The sequence below is a fragment of the Nanorana parkeri genome, unplaced genomic scaffold, assembly GCF_000935625.1.
Source record: "Nanorana parkeri isolate BGI_ZX_2015 unplaced genomic scaffold, ASM93562v1 scaffold220, whole genome shotgun sequence".
Lineage (NCBI taxonomy): Eukaryota > Metazoa > Chordata > Amphibia > Anura > Dicroglossidae > Nanorana > Nanorana parkeri.
Genome location: NW_017306488.1, coordinates 1181472 through 1192706, shown reverse-complemented (window position 1 = coordinate 1192706; position 11235 = coordinate 1181472). Strand labels below are relative to the sequence as shown.

The 11235-nt window shown below is 45.7% G+C and overlaps 1 protein-coding gene across 1 annotated transcript in view; it reads left to right on the top strand.

Annotated features, from left to right (window-relative positions):
• The first annotated feature begins 7418 nt into the window (after positions 1–7418).
• YTHDF2 (YTH N6-methyladenosine RNA binding protein 2) overlaps positions 7419–11235 on the top strand; it is a 24794-nt gene continuing 20977 nt past the window's right edge. Inside the window, exons 1-2 of the mRNA XM_018555988.1 lie at positions 7419–7557; positions 10250–10274. Of these exons, the coding sequence (XP_018411490.1) occupies positions 7531–7557; positions 10250–10274 (52 nt within the window). The 5' untranslated portion in view covers positions 7419–7530. The remainder of the gene's footprint in view (positions 7558–10249; positions 10275–11235) is intronic.

The following is an 11235-nucleotide window of genomic DNA, read 5'->3' as shown; positions in this document are numbered from 1 at the left end:
GAGTGATCAGCGATCACCCCAATGTTTGTCCTGCACACAATGGATCGGTAAATATTACACGTTTTCCTATTCTCCGCTCGGCCATCCTAAATGTGACAGCTACCGCTCTGCTCTCCAGCAGGAGAAGTCAAATTCCGGCAGTAGAGGGCCAGAATTTTAATGAATAGATGTCATTAGTGGCTTGTGAACTGCTGATGACAGCTGTTAATTTACAGTGGAGTCAGGAGAACCCTGCTTATATAAGTTTATGGTCGCTAAAGCAACCTTGAGCTTATCGCAGAAGGGTGAAAGCCACCGATGTAAGGCATACCGACATGGCCAGCTAGAAGCGGTTGTGTTCCACCATATGCCTTACATCGGTGGTAGGGAAGGGGTTAATGTTTCTAGGCCTTTACCCATTTCTGTTGATTTACTTGTTTGAAGAAATTCCTCTAGTCTATCGCAGAGAACATTTTATCAGAAACCTGGTAAAAATGTACTTTAGAGCCAATGTTACAATACTTGTACTGTAGTAGTCCATCACTGGAGCCACTTAAAAAAAATTAATTTTATTGTTTATCCGATTAACCGATTAATCGAACTTAATAATCGGCTAACTAATCGATTTTGAAAATAATCGTTAGCTGCAGCTCTAACTGGAGTGCAGAGTTCTTTATGTATTGGTGTAAAAATTGGTCAATAAAATCAGCTTGTGACAGTGCCCAATTAAGCAGTGTGTAAAAACAAACACTCTTGGACAATATATTATGGAAAAGTTTGAGGGTAACGGGAGGACACACTAGCGTCCTCCCGTCACCCTAAGCTCAATACACCGCGAGCCACAGCTCTCGACATACTGAGACGCCGCAGCTGAAACGGATCCTGACACTTCTTTAAGGTGATACTGGGGGTCCACTTCAATAGCTTATTGCTGGGCTTCAGGAGCCCAGCAATGACAGCTATGGGACCGGAAGCGATGCAATACGCGTCGCTCCCTGTCCCATAGTACAGGGAGGAAACTGACGTTCACCGATCTTCCTGGCAAGCTGGTCCTGGGCCCATAGAAAAGGCAGCGGAGCCCAGGAAACAAGGCGGAATCACTTCTACTGTAAAGCTGGCTGCCGCCTCTACAAAACTGAACAGACTCGTAGTGGTTAAAAGCTGCCGGGAGTCTGTTTAACCCCTTCAGACTTCATGATGGGATTATCTACACTCAGTACCCCATAATAAACAAAGTGAAAACAGAATTGTAGAAATGTCTGAATTTATGAAAAAAGACTGAAATATCACATTGGCAGAAGTATTCAGACCCTTTGTAACAACACTTGAAATTTAGCTGAGGCGCCTCCCATTTCTCTGGATCGTTGCTGAGATGTTTCTACACCTTGATTGGAGTCCACCTGTGGTAAATTAAATTGAATGGATATGATTTGGAAGGCCTCACACATCTCTATAGAAAGCCTCACAGCTGAGAATGCATACTGTATCGGAGCAATAGAACTGGTAGAGCAGTTAGAGAGCAGGTCAATAGAACTGCCTGCAGATATTCCAAGAGCTGCTCACCTGGCCAAACAGCAATCGGGGGAGAAGAGCCTTAAGGTGCCCATACACTGCACGATTCTCGTACGAGAACCGCGGGAAATACCGCGATCGTACGAGAATCGTGCAGTGTATGGAAGGCATGCGACAGTTTCTACTGTACGGTCGCACGTCTTCCATCGAACCAGCATGTTTGAAAACCCGCCGGGAATCGTACGATTCTCGGCGAGTTGGTGGCCTGCTGGTTCGACAACTGCCGAACAGGCCGTCGTGTGCACGCGCACACTGCCCGTTTGCAGTCAGCGTAAGCCCGCCCCTCATTAGTCATCGCAAGCCCACCCCTCAGGGGGCGTGGCTTGCGATGATCGAGAGTGCGAGAGTACGTTTTTTTTAATCCCTTTACAACCATCACTAAGGTCTTGCGATGGTTGTACAGTGTATGGCCACCTTAAGGCTGGGCACACACCTTACAACCATCGCAAGACTTTTGTCTTGCGATGGTTGTAAGGTACTTAAAAAAAACGTACGATCCGCCTATCTTGCATAGGCAGATCGTACTTGCGATGATCGCAAGCCACGCCCCCTGAGGGGCGGGCTCCCGATGACTGCAATGCCAAACGGGCAGTGTGCGCTTGCGCACACCGCCCCGTATGGCTGTTATCGTACGGACATGCCACAAACCGCCGAACATCGTACGATGCTCGGCGGGTTTTCGAACATGTTCGTAAGTTTAAAGTCGTGCGATCTTACAGTAGTAGAGGTCGCACGGCTTCCACACACCTTACGATCGTACGATCGCGGGATTTCCTGCGATTATTGTACGATTATCGTAAGGTGTGTGGGGACCCTTAGTAAGAGAGGTGACCAAGAACCCAATGGTCACTCTGACTGAGCTCCAGAGATCCTGTGTGGAGATGGGACAAAGTTCCGGAAGGACAGCCATCACTGCAGCCCTCCACCAATCTGGCCTTTATGACAGTGGCAAAATGGAAGCCTCTCCTCCAGTGCAAAGCACGTGAAATCCCACTTGGAGTTTGCAAAAAAAGGACCTGAAGGGCTTTCTGACTGTGAGGAACAAGTTTCTCTGGTCTGATGAAACCAAGATTGAACTGTTTGGCTTCAATTTGGCACCAGTCAGAATACCCGTGGTGCCGCCGGCACATGTCAGAATACTTGATCAGAGCTGGCAGCTCATTGGCTACTGGCTTTGATCAATTGATCGAAAATTTGCCAGCCGACTCCCTTGATCGAGGAATGCCGGCTGAAAGGGAGCCGACAGCCCCACACACACTAATATTAAAAGCCAGCTGAAATTCGACCTGTGTTTGGGCACCTTAAGGCTGGGTTCACACCTAGGCGTATCGAATATGCGCGTTGGTTGCCGTGCGTTTTTACCGTGATTTGTTTCCGAGGGCTACCTGGCTGTATCCCAACGGATACGCGCAGCAAATATGCCCCAAAGAAGCTCCTGTACTTCTTTGGGCGCAGGGCGTTTTGCAGTGCGTTCCTACGCGCTGTAAACCGCCCAGGTGGGAACCATGCCCATAGGCAATCATTGGTTTTCACATGTTGAGCGTTTTAAAGAGCGTAGGAACGCGCTGTAAAACGCCCAGGTGTGAACCAAGCCTAAGGGGCAACTGCAAAGGAGAATGGCAGAAAATCCCCCAATCCAGGTGTCTAAAGCTTGTCGCGTCATACCCAAAAAGTCTTGAGGCTGTAATTGCTGCCAAAGGTGCTTCAACAAAGTACTGAGTAAAAGGTACATAGGTACATGTGATATTTCAGGTTTTTCTTTTTAATAAAGTCACAGACATTTCTAAAATGCTGTTTTCACTTTGTCATTATGGGATACTGAGTGTAGATTCATGAGAAAAAAAATGTAAACAACTGTAGTATCAGGCTGCAACATAACAAAATTGGAAGAAGTGAAGGGGGTCTGAATACTTTGAATGCACTGTACATTGGAAGACTTTCACAAAACCTCATTTTGTTAGGATTTTGGCAAATGTCACTGTAGAGTCTTCTGTGTTGCCATTTGTATTGATTCCCCCTTGCTTTTTATTTCTGCAGCCTCTTCCTGGGTACAAAATTATATTGTAAAGCTCTGCACAAACTGCTATATAAATCCTGTATAATACCAAAGGGGGAGAGTCATCTTGCTAATATGACCAGGCCAAGTGTTGTAATAAGATACTCTGGGGAATAGCAGTGAGCCAATCAAATCTTCTGGAAATTACATTTCTGGCGCTTTTTTAATACTCCAACTGTATACAAAGTACTCCCATGTACACCAACAGTGTGCATAATGCTCCCACACACAAAAAAGCCATGTTTACATGTTGTGCCAAGATCCTCACAGCTGGCTATAGAAGGGTACTTTATTGGCTGTTCTCCTCCCATGGAACTACAAGTCTTATGCAGGCAGAGAGTACCATAAAAAAATAAGACTGGACACTGGAAAGCAAACAAAACTGGTGGCTAGCCTAAGATAACCTCTCCTACTACCGGCATGCTTCAGTTTTTTTTTTGCTAGTGTCCTAGGAGGATGGACATATTTTGTTCAGCTCTGCTGTTTAGACTAACCATTTTTTGCTAGCATTTTCTTCAAGCAATGTACTACATAGCTGCAATCCTAGAGACCAGCTCTAGCAGCAATCTGTCATGGTCTTTTGTAAAAAAAAAAAACTGCCACTTTTCAAGATGTTGCAGGGCAAGGCTGGAAGTGACTTTCAGGAACTGAGCTCTGCGTGTTGTTTCCAGGCCCTGTTCTGGTAACAAGTTAGTAACTGTGCATTTTCCAGGTCCAGAGCCATTGCCTCAGTGCTTGTTTGCACTGTCTTTAAAGACCTACTCTGTAAATAGGGCTCAGCACTAGGATCTACCTTATTGCTTGGCTCATCAGGCATCTTTTAATTCCTGTTCTCCACTGGTTCATACTGCAGAAGGGGTTATTGCTGAGTGCTGATGTAATCTGGGGTGGGGTGTTAAGCATGCACACTCTGTACTCTTTTCCCACAATTCAGCATTGAGGCAGCATCTTCTAACTGCTGCCCCTGCTTTGCAAAGAGCCATGTGGAAGTCTGATTTTCGGTTTTGGAGCAGTCCTGCTACCTTCAGCTCACACTCTTAACAGCTCTGATGCTACTTGCAGTGTGCCTACTGAGGTGGCCAACGTCTGGAATCCTGTTCCCCATCTGCTATTAGAGTCTATCTCGTTTTCAACCATTCACTGCTGCTCTCTCTCTCTCTGACAGTTTGCCTCACATTCTTTTATGGTAAACCTTTACTCAGGGAGTCCTCCATGTATCTTACATGTTCTTTCCACTGTAAAATCGGAATATGGTTCTTCATGCTCCAAACACCACAATTTGAACCTATTTGAGACATTTCCCTCGCTTAACTCAACCGCGAGGTTAGGTTTCTTGCTGGTGAATGTCTGAACTGGCAGCCTTATCCTGCAAAAAAACTTTTCTGGTTTTGGACAAGGTGGTGCTGAAGTCCAGAACTTCCTTCCTATCTCACCTTACACCTCAACCAGGAATTAGTTCTTCCGTCTCTGTCTGGCCACAGTTCAGCAACACATTGGCTGGATGTGGTTCAGGCTGTAAGAGCCTATCTCTCAGCTACAGTTTCCTTCAGATAGACTGATTCCCTTTTTATTACCCCAATTGGTACCGACAAGGGTGCACCCATTTCTTACTCTACCATTTTGAGATGGCAAAGACAGACCATTATACTGATGTATGTTGTCAAGGATCAGGTTCCTTTCTTTCCTGTCACGGCACATTCTGCTAAGTCTATGAGTACCTTGTGGGCTTTTTTGGCATGGGACTACTGTTCCAGATTTAAAGGAGAACTATGGGGGTCAGTGTTTTTCCCCATAGTTCTCCTTAGGGTAACGGGAGGACACAAACTAGCGTCCTCCCGTTACCCTAAGGTCAGTATACCGCGAGCCACAGCTCGCGGTATACTAAGACGCCGCAGCGGATCCCGATTTAGATGACGGGATCCGCCCAGCTGTGTGAGTGACAGCTGGCTCTGCCTATCTAGAGGCAGAGCCAGCTGTACCCGCCCCCTCCTCATCCGTTCTGCTAGTCAGCGCTGGCAGATCGGAGCGGGGAGGGGGGAATCCAGCCCCTCCCCCTGTCACGGCAGAGAGCCGTGACAGGATCGAGAGCCGAGCGAACCCGGTATGTGTTCGCTCACCTCCCGATCTACTGAGCCGACCTGTGACAGTCTCATTGTCACAGGTCGGCTAGAACTATGAGGTGAGTGAAAAGCACTCACCTCATAGTTCTCCTTTAATACACACAGAGGTGATCCTGTATATGGAACATGTTTAAAAACACGCTTTTGCTCTGTACCAACATTCCAAACATGAACTCAGAAATAAATACAAAAAAAAGAAGTGGGACTTTCAATGGTACTGTGCTGAATCAGAAAATCACAGCATATTTTCATACATTTATTACAAAAAAATGTAAAACATAGAAACATTGGATTAAAATAGTATATTGATCATAGATTAATCCATCAAGTAACACCTTCTAGCCTATAACCACATTTATTCCTTTCTGGTTTAAAGATATTAAAAAAGCCCCATTGTATAGTAGCTTTCAAATAATCGTGGCCAAATCATCATTCCATGAACTCATAACACTTTTAGATTGTAAGCCCTCACGGGCAGGGCCCTCCTTACCATCTTGTCTTGTATTGTAATGTCTTCCTTATATTGTAAAGCGCTGCGCAAACTGTTGGCGCTATATAAATCCTGTATAATAATAACATGGACATACTGCAGTGTTGGACTCCACGACCAGACACTGGGCAACAAGCATGAGGGCATCTCCCACCCTGAGCAACCAAGACAGGATAACCATCCAGCTAAAGGGGGGGCCGGAAGAGTTAGACAAAAGGCAGGTGGACTACAAAAAGCCACAGCTAATGAATCACAGGGGAAGACCGACTCACCATGTTCATTGTGTCTCAGGACCCCAGAAAGGCAAATGTCAAAGAGGGGGAACAGGATCCAAGTGCAACCATCCAGCCCCCAAAAATAAAACCACATTTACAAATATTAGTGTAACCCTGGATCCGATCTAAAGCCACAAATGAAATGCACGGTGAGCTATCGGGCGTCCTTGCGTGCACAACGTACGGAAGTGTGCGCCTGTCTGAATGAGCCCTTAAAGCAGGGGTAGCCAAACTCCGGCCCTCCAGCTGTGGTGCAACTACAAATCCCATGAGGCATTGCAAGATTCTCACAGCTACAGACATGACTCCCGGAGAGAGATGCATCATGGGATTTGTAGTTCCACCACAGCTGGAGGCCAGAGTTTGGCTACCCCTGCCTTAAAGTGTATGCATGTGAGATCACGCATGCGTGAGTACATTGTTAAAGAATCCTGGAGTTCAGCTTTAACCCCTGTCTACTTTATAACTAACAAAAAAAAAAGGTTTTGGCTTAAGGTATGGTGGTCCTACTGAAACTTTCTAAAGACCTGCTGCAAAAACGTACATCACTGTATTGGCTGCTGCTCTGCTCTGCGCCGACTATGACTGAGCTCTAACCAAATTCTTCCCTGGTTAAGCTGCTCATTAGAACGGGACGTGCATCACGGCCCTGGCAGCCTACGTGCATGACGTCACTAAGCGCGAAAGGCGCGAGCAGTGTCTGGTGTAGTTTATCCCCCTCACGCTGCCGTATTTCAGGCTCATCGTTATCGTCATGCGTATAAGTTAATACAACAATGTAAATGAAGTAATGATACTAAGTTTGCTGTACGATTAGCGTGCTGAGGCGAAAGCGGCCTTCCTACTATCTGAGAGCAGCTATAATTCCATACGTTTGGCTAGTGTAATGCATTCCGTTTGCCATTAATAAATATGGCCGAAGCGGCCTCAAAGGTCGTCAATGCCGGCGCCGGCGAGCGCACGCTGGAGTCTCCGCCCTATTCCTGCTTTCAGGGCGCGCTGCTGCTGCATCTCCCGGATCTGCTCTCCACCGACAACATGTCTGCCAGTAGCCTGCTGGAGCCGGTAATGAGAGTTGCTGTGGTCTGTGAGCCTTGACCTCCCTTTCCGTGTACCCAGCTTCCCTCTTCCCGTCTGTGCCCATGACGCCTCCGTCCTCTCTTCTTCCTGGTGTATTGTTTTCTCTCCGCCTAACAACTGTCATGGTTTTCGTGCAGTGATGTCGTGTCTGTTCCCATGAGTGTGCATGTTGTCTTTCCCTTCTCTCTAATCCTAAACTAGAAGAAACCTCCCACCCGGGTAATATGTCTCAGTGCTGGACATCCGGTCTGTTTATGGCCATGCACACTGGTGTCCTTTCCATCTTGAGGTGGCATCTCCAGCCATTCCTAACCACTTTCCTAATCTTTCCATAGGCCTAGATCACACTAGCTGCAGCTAGTATCAGAGCAGTGACCTTGTGCATAGCATTTCCAGAGCTCTCAGCAAGCTTGTAAAGCATCCTTACAGTTTCGGAATGTTGAACAGATCTTAATGAGAATGTTGATGGTAGGAGGTGTTCACTTCCGTACAGCATGAAGCTTGTTCCGAGCCTAATCATGCCTGACATCAGATTGTTTATAGTGACAGGCAACACTCCCATTAGGTTCTCTGTGTGGTTTGAAGGGTGCTTTAAAGGCTTCAAGCTTGGTGAAAACTTGCTCTTATACAGGCTGAAGCCTATGGGAACTAGGTCTTATTGTATTGGGGGAAGATTACCAACAGTGGAGGAAGAATGATGCTTGTGGGCTGGTTCTTGCCTTAACTTGGCTCTCCTACATTTAGCTGGATGCTGGGAGGACCTAGAGACCATGTTACCACATCCTCCTCCAGGGGTGGACACCTTTAATATTGAATTTAGGAGACCGTCTATCCAATCCAGGAGCCAGTAGATTGTTTTTAGGTTCGGCTCCATTAACAACTAGAGAAAAACCCAAAAGTTAGGTGCCAGCTGTTAATTTTAAGGAACATTGGCTACCTGGCTCCAGCTCTGTCCTACTCGCAGTTAAACATACGCAGACAGTTCTTAGAAAGGTGCTCTCTGCTGCAGAAATTTGATCAGTTTTAGGTGCTGTTATCCTGACGGAAGATTAACACTTCGGGGGTGTCAGGATCTCAAACTTCCAGACCTCCTCCAGCAGCTTTCACATGGCAAACAAAGTGTTCATTTGTCGTTTTTACTTCAACTTCAGCCACGATTAACACAAGTGTTTTGTAGCTTCAAGCTCAAAGCTTCCAAACTTTCAACAACCAATATTCCATGCTGCAAATTCTTGCCTGTGACCACTCAGGTGCCTGTAGCTAAACGCCTGACTCACAAAAAGGTACATGAGCTACTTTCCAAGCAAAATTGGGCATTTTCGAACCTATAGACTTCAAAAGGAGCACCTGTAAATCAGCAAAACACATTTTTCAGCCTGGAAAGAATTGCTGTTCTCCCTCAAGCCCAGTGCTGGCCCAAACATGGGAGATTCATTGGCATTTTTGGATGTGGAGACCTTCATCCAAATGGTAGGGGGCCCACGGGCAGACAAGAGGTGGGGCTCATTCTCTGCAACCCAAAAAGACAAGCTAGGTATATGATGTCACAGATCTACTGCTTTCAGCCAAATGCCTTGAATACACATGTAAAAGGCTTGAAATACACTTTAATATCATGTGTTTATGCATGGAAAAGCATACAAACACTTGAAATCAATGTAAAATTGCTCAGCATAAAGGTGCCCACACACCTTGCAGTAATCGTACGATTGCGTGAAATCCCGTCATCGTACGCTTATCGCAAGGTGTGTGGAAGGCTTGCGACCATTTCTACTGTACGGTCGCACGACTTATCTTGGGAACATGTTCGAAAACCCACCGAGAATCGTAGATTGTCGGCAGGTGTGTGGCATGTTCGCAAGATAAATGCCGCACGGGCCGGTGTGCGCAAGCATTCAGCATTGCGGTCATCGCAAGTACGATCTGCCTGTCCAAGATGGGCAGATCGTAAGTTTTTTTAATTACCTTACAACCATCGCAAGACAAAAGTCTTGCGATGGTTGTAAGGTCTATTGCCAGTATTACAGACACTGTCGCTTGGCCCATTCAGGATGAAATGCCAGTGTATGTGTATCGACCCAAGCATATATACCTTGTGGCCTTCCTGTGCTGCTGGAGACCTCACTAACAAAGTGCTGCTTCTGGGTTTGGGAAGCACAAGTGAAAAACCAAAGAACTGGAAATGGTACATGGGACAGGTATCAAAATGCACTATTTTATTACATAGTACGCAAAAGCACATGACCGACCATGTGGCAATGCTTAGGCCTACATGGTCAATCATAAACACAGGCTGCTATGACGTTATCCAACATCTAAGTCCTAAAATCGGTTAACACTGGAGCTTAGGCAAGGACGCTGCAAAGGAAGTGTAGCTGGGCAAGTATACATGCCTGGGGTAAAGGCTGAGGAGATGCTCACTTTGTCCTGTATGGGGAAAAGTGACAGTTTCTCTTTAAGCATCAGCATCAAATCCTAACGTTCCCAAGCTGACATCTAGATGATTAATGTTTCTGATCCACCATGTGACAAGACAGTTACTTTCAGATCTTTTATGCTGTCGCTGACATCTCTGCGCCCTGTTGCTTTTCCAGTCACCACTTGGCTAATCTAATTACTTGCTTTTCTCAGTCATCTTAGTGCTAATGTCTGACAGAACCTCTTTTTGTTTTTGCAGAGACCCAAAGGACAAGGAAGCAAAGGTGAGTAGTGTGCAAACAGTGTATTTCACAGGCAGGTGAAGCCTGAGGGCGAGTTGGAGAGAAGCTTTGAATTTTAGTCTACCTTTAAAATTGCAAGGAATTTGCTTTTAGCAACAGTGATGTAGAAGACATTGGATGATGTATGCTGTAGTAGCAGATGACTAGCAAATGCAAACTTGTTCTTTGCACATGCAGAGCAAGGAACAATTGAAAAATACCCTTTCAAGCCTTTGGAGAAGCACTTGACTAGTTCCATGTGACAGTGCTGGTGTTTGGCCCAGTTCTGTCACATGGGGAAAACGCTCAGCCATTTGTTTGTAAGCAACAAAAAAGAATGGTAAAGTAAACATCCACAGCTGTCCTACAAAGACATTGCCTGGTTGTGTGTTGTGGTTTTTTCTGGGGAATATATCGTTTTGTTTTTGGTTTGTTTGTTTTTTAAAACATAACACAAAAACGCATTGTTTAGGTTTCAGGATAGGTCAGAGCTATACAGTTTTGCCTATTTTATTTACTAATTTCAAACGCAGATATTCTGTGCAGTCCCAACAGGCTGTGTGAAAAGAACCCATTGGTTATATGGTCATAAAGCTATATTGATAAAAACATATTTGTCATAGGTTTTGACGTTATGGTGCACAATGCAAAAAAACCTGTAACTTTTTCTTATAATTTGAGATGAAGTAGCTGAACTGTTTTTACTCCACAATTAAAAGTGAACCTGTGATTTACCCATGCAAGTCAAAGCAACAGGTTCACTTTAATTCCCGGCCCTTCTACTGCATATAATTACCTTCCTGATGATCCATCTTCTGCTGAGAACAAAGAGAAATACCCAGTGCTTCTGGGTATGGGCATTATGTGACTCGCCCCCCTTCTCTAATGTGACAGTGATTGGCCTGCTGTTGTATGGTGGTGGGTAGAGTCCTCAGCCCCGTGTAGGCTCCAAATGTGACTGACC